General features: G+C 34.3%; 1 protein-coding gene across 9 annotated transcripts in view; it reads left to right on the forward strand.

The window, feature by feature from the left end:
• JMJD1C (jumonji domain containing 1C) overlaps positions 1–24,021 on the forward strand; it is a 322,853-nt gene that overhangs the window by 291,562 nt on the left and 7,270 nt on the right. For all 9 annotated transcript variants that reach the window (XM_057308405.1, XM_057308400.1, XM_057308401.1 and 6 more), the window contains 14 exons: positions 2,377–2,578; positions 5,010–5,224; positions 6,151–6,303; positions 9,681–9,770; positions 10,259–10,386; positions 10,580–10,793; positions 11,313–11,527; positions 12,222–12,500; positions 15,128–15,296; positions 15,844–15,934; positions 16,426–16,556; positions 16,940–17,062; positions 20,438–20,577; positions 21,840–22,016. In XM_057308405.1, the coding sequence (XP_057164388.1) occupies positions 2,377–2,578; positions 5,010–5,224; positions 6,151–6,303; positions 9,681–9,770; positions 10,259–10,386; positions 10,580–10,793; positions 11,313–11,527; positions 12,222–12,500; positions 15,128–15,296; positions 15,844–15,934; positions 16,426–16,556; positions 16,940–17,062; positions 20,438–20,577; positions 21,840–22,016 (2,327 nt within the window). The remainder of the gene's footprint in view (positions 1–2,376; positions 2,579–5,009; positions 5,225–6,150; positions 6,304–9,680; positions 9,771–10,258; positions 10,387–10,579; positions 10,794–11,312; positions 11,528–12,221; positions 12,501–15,127; positions 15,297–15,843; positions 15,935–16,425; positions 16,557–16,939; positions 17,063–20,437; positions 20,578–21,839; positions 22,017–24,021) is intronic.

The raw sequence follows: 24,021 nt of genomic DNA on the forward strand, positions 1-24,021 counted from the left end.
GGTACAGTAGATTTTATCTGCTGTTTTGGAATGTCTTCATATCTGCTGCCTTTTCATAATGATAATTAAAAGTTGGCTGTTTCTCTGTGGCTAAATTCTTACATAATTTTATTTTGTAAACTGAAATTGCCCATCAAATTTAACTATAAGTCCTGTGATAAATAAAACCAGTGGTTTTACCAAAATCAGTTAATTTCTGTTATCTCAAAAAATATTTTTAAAGCTAATGGCATATCAGGGATTAAAGGTTAGCATGTATTTGTTTCTTAGTTTTCTGTTGGCAGAGCAGCTGTTTGAGGATTTGCTAATAAATTGAGAACTGAGGTTGAAAATACTCTAACGGTAAAAGGAATACTAGGTATTTTGGTTTATTAAATATCTTATTCTCAAAGTTTAGATTTTAGATGTTGCCAATAAATTAGATGTATAGAATTGAAAGATAAAGTTATTTTATTATACAAATACTATTATAGTAATATTCATAAAAGGAGTTAAGTTACCATCGTGTGTGGCCTAATTTAGAAGCAAAAATTATAGTATCAAAAACCGTCTATATGACCTGGGCCTTCATGTCTTTGTAATTCATTCATTTATTTAAATTTAAAAAAATAGCCTTAAGTGTCTTTTTTGTGTCACAGAATTGAGATTTGCTTTGAAATGTCTGGTTCTTTATTATAATATTGTTTAAATGGTTCACAGTGGTATGGTTATCCATACTCTCTGAACTGTTGCATTACCTGAAATGTAAAAACATATTGGTTAATAATTGTTTTCTAGTCAAAACAGAAATAGATTGAATTTAGTTTATTCTAAGTGTAATAAATAAAAAAGTAAATAAATGATTTGAAGCAAGTGTGCCAAGTAAAAATTTATGAGCAGTGTACCATTTTTGTTGTTCATTCTGACTTCTAAAAGCTCTGAATTTTTTATACTTTCTATAGGGGAAATCTGTCTTATATGCAGTGGAAGAGATAATAAACCCTTTATATAAGGCTTCTGGAAACATTTTATTCCATAAGTGATTTTCATGCCCATAATATGTCTTTAGTGGATTAAGCCAAATGGCTTGCCCTAAGTCAGAGATAGAAGAGGGGGAAACATGTCATTGTAAAGAACCAGGCAGCAATCCTAGAAGGTCTTAATAACTGGAAGCAGATTTTAAATGGGCAGTCCTGGAGCTTAAACACAATACTTCCTATGTTAAGGTGTGTTATCTTGCTGTCTGTCATTGCACTGCTTACACATCAGCAGGTAAGTGATAGTGGGAGCTCAAGACCAGAGGTCTGCTACATGTTTCTGCAAGAAGTATATAGTCTCAGGAGAATAGTTGTACTGCCTCTTTTCCACAACATCTGAGTGATTAGAAAACACAGGGTAGGAAATATCTTTTAACATGACAGAAATAGCAAATTATGTAAATCTCATACCCGACATACAGATAATTTTAAGTATACTTTTAAGAGTTTGATATTTGCCTGCCCCAACATAGGTTGTTTTTAAATAAACATGCTTTTAATTTTTTATCTGCTCTGTAGATGAGTGATTACTTGAGCCAGTGTTATTACAACTAAGTTCATGTTAATAAACGTGATGGAGCAATGATGTAGAGTATAAGTAAATAATTTCTTTTCTTCAAATGTTAGTCATTTGAGGGTGTTTTTCTTTAGACTTCTCTGATGCTTTTCTTTCTACCATCAAAAAGTCAAGTTAATATTAGCTTTTTTATTTTCTTCAAGCCCTTTTATTTTCTAAAGGGTACTGCTCCATCAGTATATTGAATCAAATGGAGGGCATCATCCTGGGGGAGAGAAATAGCTTACCCCTCTTCTCTCAAATTCTAGTATTATATTACCACTTAACTTGTCTTAATGAGCCACACTTACCTTGGAGAATCATATTAAATATTTCAAAACAATACAAGTATGTTTGAATTAACCTGTTTCTAAAACTTTTGGTCTTCAGGTTCTTTGGGCAGATCTTGAAAGAACCTTCTCCTACATATACCAAATTCCTGTGTAGAAGGGCTATATTTTTAACTATAGATTCACATAGAAAATGAATGATTCCTGTGTTTACAATTATACAAATATGAATATTTAATATATAAAGATTTCAGTCAGTTGGAAGATTTACTCAGCTCTGCATTTCCAGTATACTGACATGAGAGTTCATTTGATTAATAGAAAGTGAGTGAATAGAAATGCTGCTGTGGACTTTGTTATTAATGAGGACCTAGAACTGTAATGTCTTTGCTTCTTTTTTACAGTCTTAATATCTTGTGACAGTTGTGTACTTGTCTTGAATTTTATCTCAAGGAGTGTATGTACTTTTTAAAAAAGTTGTAATCTTGCTAATAATTTCCTACTGGTTTTACAGCTGGCATCCCTCGTTCAGTATTAAAAGATTGGCGTAAAGTCAAGAAACTGAAGCAAACTGGGGAATCCTTTTTACAGGATGACTCCTGCTGTGAAATAGGGCCTAATTTGCAAAAGTGCCGGGAATGTAGACTTATTCGGAGTAAAAAAGGAGAAGAACCAACTCATTCACCAGTGTTTTGTAGATTTTACTACTTTAGACGGTAAGTGAAAGCACGTAATTGGGGGAAGATATGTTTATTGGATATTGGAAATCATACTGTCATTCTGAAGGTCCCTTATAGAGGTAGGAATGAGTCCTTCCAGCTTCCCTATTTCTGAAACATTATAAAAGAGTATTAAACTTTTTTTGTGGTAAATTTAACAATAGCTAACTATAGGACTAAATTCATAATGTGTTGTGTTAATACGGCCTTTCTCTTCTGAGAGATTTATTCATCCTTAATGAGAAAATGTTATTATTTTTTCTAGAAAATAATAGGAAACAGCAATTTATTTGATTTAAGGAATTTTTAAAAGTTTATATACTTTGACCAAAACAGTGTTGCATTTGATATCTGTGTATTAGCTAGCAATCACTAATAGTCTATAAATCTAGTTAAACAATCTAGTCATTAAACTAAAGTCATTGCATTATATTGCACTACCCATACTCTAGTTAAACATGTAGCTATAAAAATATGAGTTATGAGAAAAAGGATGTCATTAGTACCATGACACATTTCACAGGTTTTGTAGTAAGTATAAAAACAACTTATAGTTGTTATTATCCCACATACTACTGTAATATTAACATTACTAAATAATTCTTCAATACTAAAATCATGCATAGACTTGTAAGAGTTCAACAAAAAGAATAACTGGGTGACCCAGCCACTAGAGACTAATAGTTAAATGTCTCGGGTTGTAGAATCATTCATTCCTGGGTTTTAGCTCTTTCTCTTGACTCCTGTATGACTTTATTACAGCTAAGCCTGTCTCATATGCATAATACTAATGATAGTGGTACCTACCGCAGAGAGATTTCATGATTAAATGAGATAAAGTACACAAAGTCCTTAGTTTAGTACCAAGCACATATGAATGATGTATTAATGTTAGCTTGTTATTTTCCTAATCATCACCATCATCCTCTTCCTAAGAGGTTAGGAGACACTTTGCTCCGGCAAATATACCTATGCTGGTGGCCCAGTAGAGACCCCAAGAAATGTATTGGTAGGAACAGAACAGGTTCTATTTCTTATTTTTACTTCATGGGCTTTCTAGCCAACAATCCCTAAAGGACAGACAACTTTAAAGAATAGTAACAAAAGGTCATACACATGGAATTGCAGAAAAGATGAAAAAAGAAAAGGAAAGTTGGTTGGGGTGCCTGAGTGGCTCTGTCACTTGTGTCTGACTCTTGATTTCAGCTCAGGTCATGATCTCAGGTTGTGAGATGGAGCCCCGTGTCAGCAACCTGCTGGGTGCGGAGTCTGCTTAAGATTTTCTCTCTCCCTCTCCCCCTCCCCTATCCCTCTCTTTAAAAAAAAAAAAAAAGGGAAAGCAGGTTTGAAGGAAAGAAATGTTCAGATAGAGATAGTAACACAAAGCTTAAGTGAGATGATGGATTACAACAAAGGGAGAAATCTGGTTTAAAAAAAAAAGGAAAGGTTTAGGTAATTAAAAGTATGAGAAAAAGGGATGATAAAAGGAAGGTTCTTGGTGTCCATTGGAAAAATAGAGAATGAATTGTAATGAACTGCCGATATCCCCTGATTAAGAGTAAAAAGAATAAGTACTATTATAACTGAAAAATAACCACCAACCAGGAAAAGAATGGCAATTTTGCCTTCCATTTACCCTAAAATTTTCTGAATTGAGTTGTTACATGAATTGGATGTCAGAAGCTGAGAGGAACTAAGCACACATAATTGGGTTCCTCATAAACCTTTGAGAGTTTCATCCTTGTTCCTCTAAGTCATAAATAGTCATTTTAATTAATGAAAACAATGTATCTTTACTTGGCATTTTTTTTTAATCTTCCCAGTGAAAGTCTTAAGGTGATTTAGGGCATTTTCTTTCCATTTATGTGTGTATATATTTATTTATTTAGAGGGAGAGTGGGTACAGAGGAAGAGGCAGAGGGAGGGAGAATCTTAAGCAGGCTCCTCGCTCAGCAAGAACCCAAGACAGGGTTTGATCTCAGGACCCTGAGATCATGACCTGAGCCAAAATCAAGAGTCAGATGCTAAACCAGCTGAGCCACCCAGGCACCTCAATTTAGGGCATTTTCAAGTAAGAGGTTCTTGATTTAGGTTATGTGTAAAATAACAGCATTACTCTAGGCAGCATTTGGCCAGCATTTTAACTCTTGTCCTCATCAAACACTTGAAAAAAATCTTATTTCTTGAAATAACCTAAAATTGCTGCTGCTTATCATTGCCATTTGCGTAACACTATGGGAGTCATTTAAATTTGTTAAATTTAATTAATAATTAAAGTATGTGTGTATATTAAAGACTACCCTATTTTCTTATTTTTTAACATGAATATATGTTTATAATATAAAAGTGTAAATTAATTATAAATTTACAACATTATAAAACTGAACTTCTGTCTAGGTATCTAATCCTTTTATGTTTAATATTTCAGATTGTCATTTAGTAAAAATGGAGTGGTTAGAATAGATGGTTTTTCTTCTCCTGACCAATATGATGATGAAGCTATGAGCTTATGGACACATGAAAATTATGATGATGATGAACTAGATGTAGAAACTTCAAAATACATCTTGGATATCATAGGTGATAAGTTCTGTCAGTTAGTAACATCGGAAAAAACAGCTTTGTCCTGGGTGAAAAAGGATGGTAAGGAAGTTAAATATACAACTGTACACATTTCATTTTAAGACTTTCTCTTTCAAGTGTGCTTAATGGAATTAAGTCCCTAATTTTACCTGGTTTCATTGATATTTAATTTTGATTTCACTTTTTTACGTACAAATGGCACCTATATGTACTTAAGGTAACATATTTTCCAACTGAGGTTGTAATGAATGGATTAATAGTTCATGAAATCACAATAGCATTATGCTGTGTCTGCCATTATGACATACAGTTAGCATCATAGGGATATTTCAGAAGTGAAATGGGGAAATTTCAGCATTTGCCAGAGAAAGACGTGGTCCATACCAAGTTTTTAATCTGCTGTGGTTCATCACAGTCTTTAGAGTTAGATGGATTTGTATTTGAATCTCAGCTTTACTCCTTGCTTTTAACTGTATGACTGTAAAATGTGAATAACTATCTCATAGCTTTGTTTAGAAAGTAGTTAATTATGTTTAATTACGTAAAGCACCTAACATGAATTACTCTAAATGTTAGCTTCTTTTCCTCCCTTTCTTTTAAATCAGTGGTTTGTCCCTCAAGGGATGTTTAACAATGACTGGAGACATTTTTTGGTTACATAACTGAAAGGTTGGGGGTAGGTGATAGAGTACTAACATCTAATGGGTGGAGGTGCAGGTGCCACTAAATATTCTACATTGCACAGAGTAGTCCCTCACAATAGAGAATTATTCAGTCAGAAATCTTAAAAGTGCTAAGGTTGAAAAACTCCATTAGATGTAAATCTTCTGAAGAGAATTACTAATTCGAGAAATCTGTTGATCTTTAGTTAAAATACCCTTGGAAGTTCTTGGTTTGTCTTTAAATTTTTGTTTTTGTGTATTTCATCGAAAATTGTGTGGAAAAAAGCATGTTTGCCTTTAAATTTTTATTTCTCTGTATTTCAGCCAAAATTGCCTGGAAAAGAGCAGTGAGAGGAGTCCGGGAAATGTGTGATGCATGTGAAGCAACATTGTTTAACATTCATTGGGTCTGCCAAAAATGTGGATTTGTGGTCTGCTTAGATTGTTATAAGGCAAAGGAAAGGAAGAGTTCTAGAGGTTGGTTTATAACTCTGTATTAATTGAAATTTTTATGATGTTCATTTTCTTTAGGATCACTCATCTGGAAAATGATACGTGTGTGAGGGTTTTTCTTTTTTCCGCTACTTTATTTTGAATATATTATATTAAAGAAGTTTTGTGACGTTTATTAATGGCCAGATTTTCTAGAATAAAAACTGCATCTTTATCCTTTTATCCTCATTAGTAAGATCCACCCTCTCATTTCAAGTAGGTAGTTTTGTTGTTGTTGTTTTTAAGATTTATTTATTTATTTATTTATTTTAGAGAGAAAGCGTGAGCGGGGTGGGGGTAGGGGCAGAGGGAGAGGAGGGGAGAGAATCCTCAAGCACTCCCTGCTGAGTTTGGAGCCCAACAAGGGGCTCGATCCCATGATCCTAAGGTGAAATCAAGAGTCAGACATTTAACTGACTGAGCACCCAGGCACCCCTCAAGCAGGTAGTTCTTTAATGTAGCCCAGTTTAGGATAAGCTTTGCTACTTTCAGATTCCAGTGTGTAGGAGCCCGAAGTCCGTTCTAGAACCTGTTAATTACACGGTCATGCACATAAGTCACAACTGAAGACTTACTTATATGAACTGATTTTTCTAAATAATTGGTCCATAAAGTTCTTTTTTTTTTTCCTTCAAATTTTTATTTAATTGCTAGTTAGTTAACATAGTTAACTGTATAACCAATATTGGTCCGGAGTAGAATTCAGTGGTTCATCACTATGTACAACACCCAGGGATCATCACCAGTGCCCTCCTTAATACTCATTACCCATCTAGCCCATCCCCTACCCACCTTCCTCTTCCATCAGTTTGTTCTCTGTCCTGAAGACCATAAAGTTCAAATCAAAATGTTCAAGAATATGCTTCCGTCAGTATCATTTATCCCCTAGTTCTTAGAGAATGAAGAAGTCTTTATTACATATGAAAGTAGTCTCTGAATCTATTATTTCTAATCTCTAGATAAAGTGGCACAAAAACAGGTGTTCTGCCTGTTAGTACATCTGGAGATAATATAAAATTTAAAAAGGAGGTAACTAAATTCACCTTTTCTCATTCTTAAAGTGTTTTTAGAAAGTGTATCCAAGGCAAACTTGGAAGTAGCTTCCTAATACTAGTAACCTGAAATTTTTCAGTAATTTGTTTGGGATAAAGTCATCATGAAATGAGAGGATTCAAATTGTAAATATTAGAAGTAAAATCATGTTTAGTGATAGAAACTGTTTAATGTCTAAAAATGATGAACATCATTTTCATATCCAGGTACTCTTTTTCAGAATTGTGTATCAGATAAGTAAACCATGAGTTAGCCGTCAGTATCTTTTCCACTGGTAAGATTATGAAAGCCTTTTAACTCTTTTTCTTAAACACTGAGCACTTATCCAGAAAGACCCCTGGAGTGGGGGCACGTTTCCAGACATCACGGCCAGGTGTTTCTGTGATATGCAAAAGACAGAAAATATGAGTAAAATGTGAAACTATAGTAAGGAGTGCATTCTAGGGGCGCCTGGGTGGTGCAGTCAGTTAAGCATCTGACTCTTGGTTTCAGCTCAGGCCGTGATCTCGGGGTCGTGAGATCGAGCCCCACATTGGTCTCTGCGCTCCGCAGAGTCTGCTTAGAACTTTCCCTCTGCCACTCCAGTGTACATGCATGCATGCACATGCTTTCTCTCCCCGTAAAATAAATAAATCTTTTTAAAAAAAGGAATGTATCTTAGGCATTTACTATCTTCAAAATTATAAAAATATATTTGGATATTTTCTGTTAATAGAATTAGCTGCACTGTTATAAAACTTCATCACGTGCATTTTATCTTCCTTTTTCCTGACTCCATATTACTTTTGTTTTCCCTTTGTCTAATTAAAAAATTAATTTATTATATTTTGCTATATTGTATGCACATATATATGAGTATATAGCATTTTCTGAATAAGATAAGGTATATATAATAAACCTAAATAATGGGTGTTTCTATTGATATTCATAGTACAGTTAATTTTAAAAGCATAGTCTGTCAGTCACTGTATCTTTTTTTTAGTATAATCTATATGCCTTAAGTTATATTCTGTTATCTCTATATCTGTTTCACTGTTAAATATTGTAATAAACTCATTGACTAGGTTGTACCTTTATATAGTGGTAATTAGCATAAGTGTCTAAAATATAAACAGTTAGAAAACATAAGTTAACTGTGTAGGCTCTGGGGGGAAAAGTTGGGTTTTGGGTTTTTTTTTTTTTTTAAGATTTTATTTATTTGAGAGAGAGCTAGGGAGCACAAGCAGGGGGGAGGGGCAGAAGGAGAGGGAGAAGGAGGCTCCCCGTTGAGCAAGGAGATGGATCCCAGGACCCTGGGATCATGACCTGAGCCGAAGGCAGATCCTTAACCAACTGAGCCACCCAGGCAGCCCGAGTTGGAAAGCTTTTAAAGAAAACCAGTTTTAGACATTTTAGCCTGGATTTGAATTTTATTTCATCTGAAGCTTTTCATGAAATAATAGTTGTGGATTTTTATGCTGAATATAATGAGCTATTTGGTATTTATTGAAGCTGTTACAGCTACAATGTAAGTAGCTGTCTGTCATTAAATTTATAGAAAAAGATTTTCTTGAGATCAAGATAATTGAATGTTTTTCCTGTGTATTATTTGCCTCATGCTATGCCTCAGTATGTTTACAACTCCAGGTATGGAGCCTTGTTTGAAGGCAGTAGTAACAAATATTTTGTGTAAAATAGCAGCTTTTTGACATCTTGTGGCAGTTTGTCTACATGTCTTTAAAACATAAAAGAAAAATAGCAGTAGCCTCAAGTTTGTGTCAGTCTAACGTACTAAGGTCAGGCAACAGTACTTTTTTGCATAGAAAATAGTGAAGAGATAAAAGGAGATTAGTGACAGAGAAGCTAAAATCAAATAAGGAAGATAGAGGTAACAAATACATGGTAGTTTTAGAAAAGCCTCTATCAGTTGATACATTATATCAAGTTTGTATCTTGTTTTTATAAAATTCTCATAAAGATGGAACTGTTTTATTTTTTAAAAAACTGAACATTTGAAGCCTACTATTGGCATTTTATATAATTGTTAAGCTCTTAGGACACCTGGGTGTCTCAGTTGGTTAAGTGTCTGCCTTTGGCTCAGGTCATGGTCTCAGGGTCATGGGATTGAGCCCTGCATCAGGGCTCCTTAATCAGCAGGGAGCCTGCTTCTCCCTCTTCCTCTGCAGCTCCCCCTCCTTGTGCTCGTTCTCTCTGTCAAATAAATTAATAAAATCTTAAAAAAAAATGTTAAGTTCTTTATATACAAGCCACCAATTTTATAATTATAAAACCATGACAGATATAAAAGTATATATGTTGTAATCATACAGATAAAGAACTGTATGCTTGGATGAAGTGTGTGAAGGGACAGCCTCATGATCACAAACATTTAATGCCAACTCAAATTATACCTGGTTCTGGTAAGTATAAATGCACATTATTTACTTAGTAGTGTAATAGCTCTTGCTTACTCTAGATTATTTAGGAGTATGTAGGAGTATAATAGAACGGAGCGGTAAGATTTATCTGATCTTGAATTGTTTTTGTTCACTTCTTAGAATCTTCTATGTAATAACACTAGCAAGGCAAGCCCAGCCCCAGTGACAAAGAAGCCCAGAGGAACCATTTTAGAGGGGGATAACTAGAGTGTAATGAAAATGCTTATTAGATTTATGATATTCTCCCTTTTTTGAGCATACTGAATTTTTAATAGTAGAGGTAAGAGAGAAATAGAGAACATGAATTTGGCTGAATGATCAAACCTGAAATATATGGAAGAGATGAAGGAAAAAACGGGAAGAAAAGTGAAAGGACACAAGAAAACCTGCATAAGAAAAACAGGAAAAAGTTTTACGATCTTAACAACTAGGGGTAATCCTTTTATTAAATACACTATTATTTTTTGTAGTTTTGACAGATCTTCTAGATGTGATGCACACTCTTAGAGAAAAATACGGTATTAAATCCCATTGTCATTGCACTAACAAACAGAATATACAAGTTGGAAATTTTCCTGCAATGAATGGTGTATCTCAAGTGAGTACAACTTTCTAATTATTCAAGTGAAACGCATGGTTAAATTAATCAGCTTTCATATTTGAAATCCAATTTAGGACTTGGGTTTTATGAACTTATGTTTCTAATTTACTGTATAAATATATCTACTACATTTAACTCTGAATAATTGAAAAGGTAGTATTTTAAAAGTTTAATTGTTCTACCATTACAGGTTTTACAGAATGTTCTTAATCACAGTAATAAAATTTCTCTGTGCATGCCTGAGTCTCAGCAGCAAAATAACCCTCAGAAGTCTGAGAGTAATGGCAACAGCAGCCCAGGGAGTGACGTAAGCACAGACAGCAAGTTAACTCCTCCAGAATCCCAGTCACCACTGCACTGGTTAGCAGATCTTGCAGAGCAAAAGTCCAGAGAGGAAAAAAAAGGTAAATATAATTAAATATGTAATAGAGGACCATAATATAACCAACAATGTACATTAATGTATAATATTCACTTATTATAATCTATATTTGTCTTTTGCTTGCATTATGAATGGCTTAGATTCAGGAAAACATTTGTTTTCTATTGTTAGGAACTCACCTTCCTATGATTGTATCAAAATTAGTTACAGAATCATTTGTGGATGAGCATATCACTAAAGCCACCAGGGCAGTAGATTTGTAACTTAAACTATACTTTCTCCCTGTCTTAGCTGTAGCATTTTTCATTTGTGACAGGTGCAAACTCAGCTACATGTCTGAGATATTGAGGAAGGCCTTTTCATATTCAAACTGTTTGACTCCATTTTGAAGGATCTAATCCATCCTCTGGTGTGTGTTCAGGTGAATAAATCACTAGTGCTACACTTTTTACCTCTCACTGTCAAATGTAGGGTCCCAGTTTTTTCTGTACTTTAGTAGCGTGCTTAATTTTATTTGAATTTTGTAAATGTTGTATTTCAGAAAACAAAGAATTTGCCCTTGAAAAGCAAATTAAAGAAGAGAGAGACCAAGACAACCCTGATTCTCCAAATAGCAGAACATCACCTCCTGTGTCCCAGAATAATGAACAGGGCTCAACTTTACGAGATTTGCTGACCACGACTGCTGGCAAGCTACGTGTGGGTTCTACAGATGCTGGCATTGCCTTTGCCCCCGTGTATTCAATGGGAACTCCAGTGAGTAAGATGCCAGATTTTTGGTTTTCATATGGACCTTAAATTTAGATGATTTGGCTATGAGCTACACAAGAGATAGATGCAAATGAAATAAAATACACTTATTACTAGATATACTCCCAATTGCATTATAAATTTCATAGCTTAAAAGCTGGAGGTTTGGGGTTTTTTTTCCAAGATGAAAACGGTTGTGGGGAGGGGCATTTAATGCCAGAAGAGCCCTAAGGGACTACTTCAGAATTTGAAAATGACATATTTTGTAGGGGAAATAAATCACATGGTTAATGTTTTATTACTTAAAATATTTAGTAATCAGTTTTTGTTTTAATTATGCACCAGAAGAAAATAAGAAACAATAATTGCATAGGTAGGCACAAATTTTTAGTGATCTGTAAAAGTACATGGGAGATTCCACCCATCTCTCTCTTCTGCCCTAGCCCTAAAATAATATAAAAGGCCACACTTAGACTTTCTGCGGACCTGATAGTTTCTCACGTAGAAGACCACCAGACTTCTGGTTCCTATCTGTTAGGAACAGTGTAAGGACTATAGATGCATATCCACTGACATGATTACATATTCTTGAAGGCACATAAAATGTTTGTGTTGGTTGTTTGCTATGTTAGTAATAAACCAAAGTGAATGTTTAAAGATGTATACATTTCCTCTCAAAATATAACTTTTTCCCTAATAGAGTGGTAAAAGTGGAAGGACTATGCCAAACATTCTTGATGACATAATTGCTTCAGTTGTTGAAAACAAAATTCCACCAAATAAAGCCTCTAAGATAAATGTAAAACCAGAGCTGAAAGAAGAGCCTAAAGAGAGCAAAAAATCACCCATGGAGGAAAACAATAAATTGTACAGTGATATACCACATTCTTGGATCTGTGAGCAGCATATTCTGTGGCTTAAGGATTATAAAAATACCAATAATTGGAAGCTTTTCAGAGAGTGTTGGAAACATGGACAAGTGAGTATTTTAAGCTGATTAGTGAAACTGAAACGGTTGGATAGGAACAAAGGGGAAAGATAGTACGTAACACATTTGGAAGTAAGATATCAAAAACAAAAAGGTTATCAGAATTACTGTTTCTGAATTCTTATTTTTTGGTCAGATTTATATAAATTAATAGGGAAGCACTGATTGATGTTATATTTTTTAGCTATCAGTCAAAAGACTTTTAAGAAAGCCATATATTTACAAAATTTGGTACTTCCTTTTTTACATTTGTATTTTAGTCCAGTTAACAGATTCATATCTATAGAAGCATTTACCTCAGATTAACAAAATGTGTAGATCTTTTTGCCTTTAATGTTCATCCATAGATCATTTATTCATCATATCTTGAATGACATATTTAATTCTGTTCAAATGAAAATGATTTTCTCTTTTACCAGAGTTTTCATAGAATGCTTAAGACACATTTCAGATGGCAATATATTACATTAATGAAGAAATTTTGTGAACAAAATTAAAAATTTGCATGATTTAGTATTGTGTTGTTTTTTTCTTGCTTCCTGGAAAACATCATTTGCATTTTATTTTACTTTCTTCATTGAACAGGTAGTTACTGAGCTCCTAATAAAATCTAGTCTTTGTGCTGGCTATTAAGGATATAAAAATGAGTAAGTTGTATGAAAATAAGTAAGATGAGTAAACTATTTTAGTGCAGTGGTTCTTAATCTTTTTAGGTCACTAATCCTTTTCACAATGTGAAGAAAACTTTGTTCCTTTCTCCCCAGAAAAAATTCATACCCATGTAATGCACATACACAATATTTAGGTTCTTATTTCCTTTTTTTTTTTTTTCCCCTTTGTTTTTTGGTTGGCTCCCCTTGAAGCCCTGATGCCATTGGCGGGTCATAATTTAGACCACTTGATTTGGTGTGTGCTTGAGCCGTCACATAATTATTTTAATAAGTACATTAAATATTCTGAGAACTTTGTTAAAGTGCTATAAAAACCCAAAGAGGGAGTGATTAGGCTAGAGTACTAATTTAGAAATGCTAGTCTGAATTGATGCCTCAGGGGTTAAGTGAAATTTTTCTAGATGTGAACAAGAGGTTGGAAATAAACAAAAGCATCAGGTGCTTGGGGAACTCTTAAGTAGTTTTGTTTGGAACATAGATAAAAGAGTTCTGTGGGAGAATGGTGAGAAATGGTAGTTAGGGTTATGATTATGAAGGCCCTTTGTGTATTACACTAAGGAGTTTGAATTCTATCCTATAGATGATAGTTTTAATTGATGAGTCAAAGTAATCAGATTGACGTATTAAAATAACTGATAGCAAAACAGATTGGAAATTGAATTAGAGGAAAATAAGGCTATAGGCAAGGAATCAAAATAGGAAGGTTTCCAGTATTTTGAGAAAATGATGATGATGGTAGCCTAAGAATTCTGCTTGAGAATATTCTAATATACTAGATAATTACTTGCCCCTCATTTTTTTAACAATATGATTACCATTAGAAAGAGTGGCATAGGGCTTAATAGGAGTATTATTGGATAGCCATAATAGGGGCTGGGAATTAATACCTGAATTGTCAACAATAGGTAATTAATAGCTGAACCTGTTTTTAATAGTTGATCGTATTATTAGCCTGTTGAAGGGAAGTTTAATGGAGTGGTGCCCCAAATAAGTAGTTAAGCAGCCTTCAGGTGATTTTTGTTGTTTTTCTTTTCTTCTGAGATATCTTTTGTGATAAGAACCCTAGCTAGAGGTTATTCTGCTCTGTGGTACCCGAAATAATAATTATCTTAATGAAGTTTAAGATGACTTAATAAATATATTTCATAAGAGATTCTCAAGTCACAACTTTCTTTGTTCTCTATATCCCAGATTTTGCTTCTTTTAAAATAAAGGAATTGAAAAAACCCAAAACCTTGGGGATAGTATATCAGATTGTTGTAGAGGTTTTTTTACATCAGCATTGGAGTTTTAGAAGCTTTAAATCTTCAGTTGTTAGTTTTTGGGTTAGATACCCGTGAGGGAATTCAAATTCATATGATTTCGTAGGAGAGATTTACTTTCAGGGAGTCAGCCATTAAGCTTGAAATTTAATGTCTTGCCTGGTTGTTTAATATTTTTATTTATCATGATCCTTGTGGAGGTAAAGAATGTGTATATGTGTTTTAAGTGATACAAATTATGTTTTAATCTCAAGGCCTATATGTATTCTATTAAAATCTTATTATATATATCACACATATAGATATATAAGTAGGTTATGTTCTGCCTTCAAAAACTAGTCTATAAATAAAGCAGCCAAAAATCCATATTTATACTACCTAGAACTGAAATTTTTAGTCTAGACTTCTTTCCTGAAAATTTACTACATGTTAATTTTAATTTTAAAAAAATGGCAATGTATTTTACATGGCATTCTCTCATTACCTGTTCTCTTTGACAGTATATTATGTACAGCTTTTCAGGTTAGGGACTATTTTCAGTAGTCCTTTTATTTTCACAATTTGTCATTAGTCCTAAAATTTAACATGTTATCTGTTTGTTGTATATGTGTATAAAATCGAATTTTGGAAGTGTCCATATACCTTTTAACTTACTTATCGATCTATCTATTTATTTATTTATAAGCCTGCAGTGGTTTCTGGTGTGCATAAGAAAATGAACATTAGCTTGTGGAAGGCGGAATCAATTAGTCTTGATTTTGGAGACCACCAAGCTGATCTCCTGAACTGCAAAGACAGCATTATTTCAAATGCCAATGTTAAGGAATTCTGGGATGGTTTTGAAGAAGTTTCAAGTATGTTGTTTTTTGTTTGTTTTACTGTTTTCTGAAACATATCCCCCCAAAATTATAAATTGCAAATATGACTTAACAGATTTTTAATCTTTGAAACTTCTAAATTATTTTGGCTAATAAAGAAGAGACAGATACTTGGAAACAAGAGACTGCGTCTTATTTCTTGATTCCACCCCTAATTTATTTATACCATGTTTCTTTATATAGGGAATATTTTTGGCAATCCCATAAACCTTTGAGAATTATAAAAGTTATGTAAAACACTTAGAAAATTAAAAGTAAAAATGTAAGACTAGTTTCAATAACAATTGTAAACAGATTTTTAAAGAATATTTTTGCAATATTACAAATACCTAAATACATAAGGAATAAAAGTCCTAATACTATATAAGTACATAAGAAATTAAACTCAATAAGCAAGCATTCATTAAATACCTACTGTACAACAATCGAGTCATTCATTTTACATCTCTTCCTTCCTCTTCAAACATTAATGAAAATTAAAAGGCAGAAATTACCTTTTAATAATAAACTGTGTTTTTTATAGAACGACAAAAAACGAAAAGTGGAGAAACAGTTGTTTTAAAATTGAAAGATTGCCCTTCAGGAGAAGACTTCAAGACTATGATGCCAACAAGGTGCATGTTTTTAAAACTTGTTATTTTAATCCTTGGGTTTTTTAAATTGAGCTGAGATTATCCCCAGAAGTAGGATAAGGAACTACATATTTGACCTTCAGGCATTTTCCTTGCCAATTAAAAATAAATTAAGAACAAAACCCAATCTCTGTATTCTCAGCAGGATGAAGTCTTTATGTTAGGGCAGTAAAGGAAAGAATGCTAATATCAAAGGATGCGCGGTCCTGTTTAGGACCTCCCTTCTCTTGATGTTTTTAATTTGCTATGATTAGAGAAACAGAATTGCAGTTTTAGTCAGTGTCACTTCTGTTGTGTGCTTGTCCTTGTGTTAGGCATTGATTTAAACTTGAATGAAATCAAGGAAAGTGTTATTTGTCAGAACCCTTAAGGAAAGGTTGTATTAGGTTTCAAACAGCCTGAAAATTTTGTATATGAAGGCACCTAAGAATGTTAATCTGTATTCAAAAGAAGTCAATGTTGTTATTCTTCAGATACGAAGATCTTTTAAAAAGCCTACCATTGCCAGAATATTGTAATCCAGAAGGAAAATTCAACTTGGCCTCTCATTTGCCAGGATTTTTTGTACGCCCTGATCTAGGACCCAGGTTGTGCAGTGCCTATGGTGGGTATATATTTGCGTTTCTGTGTACTTGGAATTACATGAAATTTTAACTTCTGTCCGATGATAAATTGTCTAGTGATTTTTTAGGCTCTACTAAATCCGTTTTTTAGTAATCCATTGAAATCTTTTTTTTCTGTCAAACATTATATTAGAAATTAATAGCCAATATAGTTAAGTACTTGCTAATTCCTTGCAAAATATTTACTTCTTCTAGTAATTTGATTTTTGTGGAAATTTCTTGGATTGTGGCTCTTGGGGAGCAGGCTTTGGAGCAAGGAAACTAAAGCTCAAATTACAATTAACGAATTTTCCTCATAGAGCTGATTTTAGGGAGAATATCTAGGATATGTATTCAGTCAAATAAAATTCTATTTTACACACAGGTGTAGCTGCTGCTAAAGATCATGACATAGGAACGACAAACCTTCACGTGGAAGTCTCTGACGTCGTAAATATTCTAGTCTATGTTGGCATAGCAAAAGGAAATGGCATTCTCTCAAAAGCAGGTAAAGAAACTTGAAGAATAGAGGTCTGGAATGAAATTGAATAACCACACACACTCGGATTTATTATCTAGAATATCAGCCTCTGAGTAAACAGCAAAGATTGCAAAAAGAATTGCAGTGGATATAGAGATATTCTAATCTTTATTACTTTAAGAATGCTTTATTTACCTGTCTTTTTTTCAATATAGTAGAACTTTTAATTTTAAAAATTAGCATTTTTATTTGCTCCTTTCCTATCTTTAAATGTTCTGTTTGTGAAAATAAACTGTTAGGCTTACTTATAAACACTTTATTGGAGAATAGAAACTGGGTCCTGGGGTTCTGAGGATGATTAAGATTTGGTTTGTGCCTCAAACATTCTTCATTTTTTTCCCTCTACTGTCAGAGACAGAAGGGATCTTTTCTCCTAAGTAGATGCAACCATTCTGTCCATTGTGTAGGTTTTAGATTCCATCCTCTGGATTTCTTTCTGAAACCTTGTTCCATCTGCTGTCGCCTTCTATGTAAATAGGTCTTTAAACTTTTCCTCTGCGCTAGTTATTTTCTTCAGAGTAGAAGTACACTCTAGACTATTCCTTCTTTCTCAGAAGAAAACCTTCAAATCTCATCTCCTTGCCACCATCCTATAGCTCCTGCCTTCATAACAAATTCTTTGCTGTCTTTGTCAGCTCTTACTCACATTTCAGTTCAATGCAAGTTGGCCTTATACCTGCTGCCTCACTGAAATTACTATTACTGCAGCCCTCACTAACATTCACAACTGGATAAGTGGTCTCGTGATTTCTTTCTGGTCTTCTTAATGCTTGCCCCTCTGAAGTAAATGGCACTGTTGTTGATCACTGCCTCTTCTTTACATACGGCCGTTAGCTTCTGTGATACTACTCCCCTAGTTCTTAACTAACCTTATAGAATCCCAGGCTTTCCTAGAGTCAGAGAGTTTTTTTTCTACCTTTTCTAGTTTACAGGTACTTTATATGAAATTCTGTGCATGACCCAGTCACCACGTACATCACCAGCTCTCTGTCTGGAGCCAAGAATGTATGTAAAGCTTAATGACTAGGTGCTGAGGACATGGGGGTTCCTATAGTATTCACTCTACTTTTCTGTGTATTTGACAGCTTCCATAAAACACAACCTAAATTCCCCCAAAACTAAAAACTCATACTGTTTCTCAGCTTCCTAAATTGACACTTAATTATAATTGATAAACTCTTTGCCTCCCCGACTCCCAAGGATTTGAGAGTCAGGCACACTTGGATTGTAGTCCCAGCTCTGATACAGAAATGTGTGACGTGCGCTTCAGAATACTTATCTTTTCAAAGCCTGTGACTCCACAGAGTCAATGATCTCTTTTGTGCCTCATTGCACTTTGTTCCAATCAGCCCCTATAGCATTTGTTCTACAAACAGAAGTTATGCCTGCTTTTCTCCTCCACTAGTGTCTCATGTCCTTGAAGGCTGAGACTTCGTTATTCGTCTTTGTTACTGCTCACCTCCCATCCCACATTTATAGTATAGTATTTTGTGTTTTAAGAAAACATTCATCATTTTAATCCTGTGGCTGCCTTTATCTGAAGCTTTTGTCACTCTTTATAGATGATCACCAAAAAAAGGAGTGATTAAAAAAAAAAATGTTGGGGCGTCTGGGTGGCTCAGTCGTTAAGCGGCTGCCTTCAGCTTAGGTCATGATCCCAGTGTTCTGGGATCAAGCCCCGCATTGGGCTACCTGCTCAGCGGGAAGCCTGCTTCTCCCTCTCCTACTCCCCCTGCTTGTGTTCCCTCTCTCACTGCCTAATAAATAAAATCTAAAAAAATAAAATAAAAAATAAAGTGTTTTAGGGTAAATGCTTAAAACACCTCAAGAAATACTGACCTACTTAAAGCATAAGCTTTTTCCTCCACCTGGAATGGCTGTTCTACACACTTGTCTCCCTGGCAAATCCCTTCAAAGTGTAGCTCATGTTGTCATCTCCTCCTAGAGAGGCCTTCATTTAAAAAAAGCTTTCCCTACCGCAATAATCCCCCTCCTCCTTTTTTTTCCTTAAGATTTTATATATTTATTTTGAGAGCGAGAGCATGGGCAGGGGGAGGGGGCAGAGGGAGAGGAGGAAGCAGACTCCCCGATGAGCAAGGAGCATGATGCAGGGCTTGATCCCAGAACCCTGAGATCAGTACCTGAGCCTAAGGCAGACGCTTAACTGACTGTGCCACCCAGGTGCCCCACCCCTCCTCTTTTTTTTTAATTCAAAGAGCAGTAAAATTTATTTATTTGGGTTTTTTTTAAGATTTTATTTATTTATTTGACAGAGAGAGAGCACAAGCAGGGGGAGCAGCAGGCAGAGGGAGAAGCAGGAAGCCCATTGCGGGACTTTGACCCAGGCACCTCAAAGAACAGTAAAATTTAAAGGAAAAAAAAAATTGGGGAATCATTCTGAGGTCGCCAGTTTGTAATTTTGTTAACACATAACATTTGAGAACTGAACCAGTCTTTGTATATCTTTTGTATTCCTATGATTGCATTTACCGCACTGTGTGGTATTTTTATTTCCTACATTTATTAATACTCTCTTTTACTCTGTGAGGTCTTGACTGGGTCTTGTTTAACTCTATTCCCCAACATTCTAGGACAGTGCCTTGCATACATTGTAAATACTTAATGTCTGAATAAAGAAATCCTTGCAACCAACTTTAAACATAAAAAAGAATTTACTGTTACAAATTAAGAAACACCTGATGTATTCTTTATAGCAAACAATAAATTTCTTTTACTCTCAAAAGAACATTTCTTTAAAATATTCACTGTAGTTGGGGCACCTGAGTGGCATTCAGTTAAGCATCCAACTCGGTTTCCACTCAGGTCATGATCTCAGGGTCGTGAGATTGAGCCCCTCATCGGGCTCCACGCTGAGCTGGTGCTTGCCTGCTTAGGATTCTCTCTCCCCTTCTCCCTCTGCCTGCCCCTCACCCCCCAAAAATAAAATAGAGGTTATGATCCTTGCCTAGCTTACTAGGTAGTTAGTAGTGGTCATGAAAGTCTTTTGTAAGTTATGAAATGCTGTATGAGTACAAATCATTGTTATGACCACCCCCTTGGGACAGGAAGAAAGTTGGTGAAGTTTGATTTAGAAACCCTTGAGTTTTTAATCTCTCGTTCCTTGGTTTGCAGAAAACAAATGATCCGGGAAAGTTACTGTTACTCTGTCCCTTGTTACACATGGTCAGTGTTTTCTCTTATGTAACAGTTTACTGGGTTTACTTCCTCTTTAAGAGTCGTGATCTAGTCAGGCACTATACTGTTCTAGTAGATCAATTCTAGGATACTTGGCTTTCTGGTAGTTTTTACGGACCGATTTGAAAATATTCTCCTATGTTTCAGGAATACTCAAGAAATTTGAGGAAGAAGATTTGGATGACATTTTAAGAAAACGATTGAAGGACTCAAGTGAAATACCTGGTGCTCTGTGGCATATTTATGCAGGGAAAGACATTGACAAGATAAGGGAATTTCTTCAAAAGGTATAAATTTAGGTTGCAAATAGTTTATCTCTTTACCTTGAGCAAGGACTTAGTAATTTTTCAATGTAACCTCATTTAGCATTCAGGAATATAAGATCATTAAGTAATTTTTACTTCAAAAGAGAAGGGGACTTCTTACTGTTAAAAGTCAAAAGCTCCTTTCTCTTGCTCCTTTTGAAGCCTGTTTTGTGTTGAGGTATTTGAATGGCAACAACTTCTCAGTTGCTAGTGCTCTCCTGTCTCCTTAGAGCAACGAACTAATCTGTTGATGAGTCAGATGTTACCCTTGGTGAAAAGTGGTGAAAATTAATATTAATATGTCATAGAAACATCTAAAGAAGGTAGGATCTTTTTTTTTAATTCGATTAATAGTTTTGGCTGTTGACGTGGGCAGTAATTCTGCTCTTAACCACATCAATTGCTCTGTTATACTTAGTTGAATAGACTGAAATTTTGAGTAATCGTACCTTTAATTTAGTTGTTAGACACTGAATGAAACTGACATATTAATTTAGAATGGTTAGTTCGGTCCTTTGCTCAAATATTTGCTAAATCTGCAATTATAGTGATTAAAGGGACCATCATTGCTGCTTTTCTTATTATACTTCATTTTCTTTCAGAATGGACTTAAGGTTTGTCTCTGTGTTCAGTATGAAGTAAAAGAGCTGTAGCTCTGTACCTCTATCTTATCTCAGAATACCTACCAGTATTTTAACTTAAACTATTATAAATTATGCTTTTTAAAGCAGAATGATTATTTCACAGGTTAGTAAAAGGGTCCCTTGAAATTGATTTGTCAAAGATTAGAGGGTTAGCAACATAAAGGTATTTATCTTTGTACTTACATTTTTAAAAAAAGCAAGATCAGGAAATGTTTAAGTCTGTACATATGGATAGTTCCGCTTTTGACAAAAAAGCTACTAAACTAAGCTTTTCCTAATCTCTGTGGTATACTTTTGAAACAATTGTAAGGAAGAAACCAAAGGAACGGAAACTTCATGGTGGATGGAAGAGGTGAGAAGGTGCTAGTATGATTTATTTTATTAACAGCATCTCAGTGTGCAATATTGTTTTAATATCCTTTGGCTTTTCAAATTGTTATAGAACATTATTTTCTTTAACTTAAGCACATGCATTGTTCCATAAGATTCTAAAAACAAAAGATGGTTATTGTAAGGAAAATTGAAATTTAACTGAACAGAATTTACTATTTCCCTTACTTAAAATTGAAGCGTATATTTCAATTTTAATTCATATTGCAGATTTCAAAAGAACAAGGCCTTGAAGTTCTACCAGAACATGATCCGATACGTGACCAAAGTTGGTATGTGAACAAAAAGCTCCGCCAAAGACTATTTGAGGAATATGGAGTCAGAACCTGTACTCTCATTCAGTTCCTTGGTGATGCCATTGTGTTACCAGCAGGAGCACTTCATCAGGTACATAAAAACTTATTTCTCACACATCTATTACTGAAGGAACTGATTTTGAAAAAGAAATTGTTCTGACAAGTTAGAGAATGATCTGCACCCAGTTAGCTTTCATTAAGAAATCACTAAAATAGCTTTCCAGTGCTTGAAGAGATCTTACATAATTAAATGCTTTGAGAACTTAAATTGTTTCAGCGTGAGCCAGATTTCCATTTTTGTATTGTTTCCGGTTTAGTGGATCAAAATCTCATTTTTAAGACTTTTTATGGAGGAAAAAGAGATACTATATGTTCAGTTCTCAGTAGTGAGACTTAGCACTTAAGTATTAAGACTTAAGAGATCACATATTTTCTAAGGCACCAGATTGAGCAGAATGAAGTGTTGGCTAGACCATTCCATAATTCAGGCTTTTAGTGTAACTCCTGCCTTGTTGTTTGCTAACAGCAGTAGCATGTCCAAAGGAAGATACGTAATTTTTATAGCTATTAATCCATAAAATTTAAAAACTAAAATAAACACGTTACCTTTGTTTCTGTGGCTTGACTATGTGGCACCTGGAAAAAAGGCATAGAAAGATACTGGGCATGGAGGATTGGGTTAAAAGCATACGGTGGATTCCTATAAATAGACTGGAGCTACCACAGACCAGTTAGCCCTCATAGTAACAGAGTGTGCAGAGTAATCCCCAAAACCCCAAAACCTAGTTTGCCTCAGTTGGTTCTCCACATTTTCTACCACCTGGTAGTTGAGATGTATCTGATATGTGTACCTTTTTTTTTTTTTTTTTTTTTTTACCAAGGAATGTTTTTCACATTTTATATAACTATGCAATTACTCCCTACACCATTATATAATAGCACAAATATTCCTTAAGTGATAATAGTTGCTTAGTTTTTAACATGTCAAGCTCAGGGTTAGATTTATCATTCTTAGATATCAGATAGCATTTATGACCGTAAAATACAAACATCATAATAATTATACCTGTTTCACTACCTTAACTTCTTGGAGAAAAAAATACATTAAATGTATTAAGTTTAATGCATTATTTATATTAAATTGTTTTATTTTCCCATGGTCTTACCTAATCATTTCGGGGATGTTGTATCATTTATGATTCAAGTTCCCACATACCATTTTTTTTGCCTTCTAGTGTCCTATCAGAAAAGAGCTGATCTGTATGAAAATGTAAAACACCCTCAATGGAGCAGCCTATTTAAGAGGATAGTACAGTCAATCTTTTGTAAATAGAATTCTTTGATAATACAAGACAGGTTCCCTTGAAAATCCTAATAAATTATTTGACTTATCCAGTATCTATTTTCCTAAAGTTAAACTGGACATTGCATTTTTTTAAATTGAGGTATAATTTTAGTGCATAGTTCTATAAGTTTTGACAAATACATAGTTAGGTAACAACACAACAAAATACCAAACACTTGCATCACTCCTAAAAATTCCCTCCTGCCACTTTTTAGTCAACTTCTCCCATCTGACGTTCCTACAACTACTTACGTTTTCCTCCTATAGTTCTGCCTTTACTAGAATGTCATATAATATGTAGCCTTTGAGTCTGACTTTTCTTTTAAAATATATAATAAATTCAACATTCTTCTATGTTGTTGTGTATACCAGTAGTTGGATTCTTTTTATTGCTGGGTAGTTGTTCATTATATAAATGTAACAGTTTTTTAAATCCATTCACTAATCGAAGAATATTTGGGTGTTTTCCAGCTTGGGACAATATTAAGTAAAGCCACCAAAAATTTTGCATACAGGTTTTTCTGTGAACATTGATTTTCATTTCAGTTTGATAAATACCAAGTGATGGGATTTCCTGGTCATATAATAAATGTATGATTAACTTCACAAGAAACTGTCAGGTGGTTTTCCAAAGTGATTGTGCCATTTTCTATTCCCCAAAGTAGTGTATGTGATTTCTGTTTCCTCTGCTTATTGTCAGTTTGGTTTTTAAACATTTGAATAAGTGTGCACTGGTATCACATTGTAGATT

Source organism: Ursus arctos, unplaced genomic scaffold (genome assembly GCF_023065955.2).
Source record: "Ursus arctos isolate Adak ecotype North America unplaced genomic scaffold, UrsArc2.0 scaffold_7, whole genome shotgun sequence".
Taxonomy (NCBI): domain Eukaryota; kingdom Metazoa; phylum Chordata; class Mammalia; order Carnivora; family Ursidae; genus Ursus; species Ursus arctos.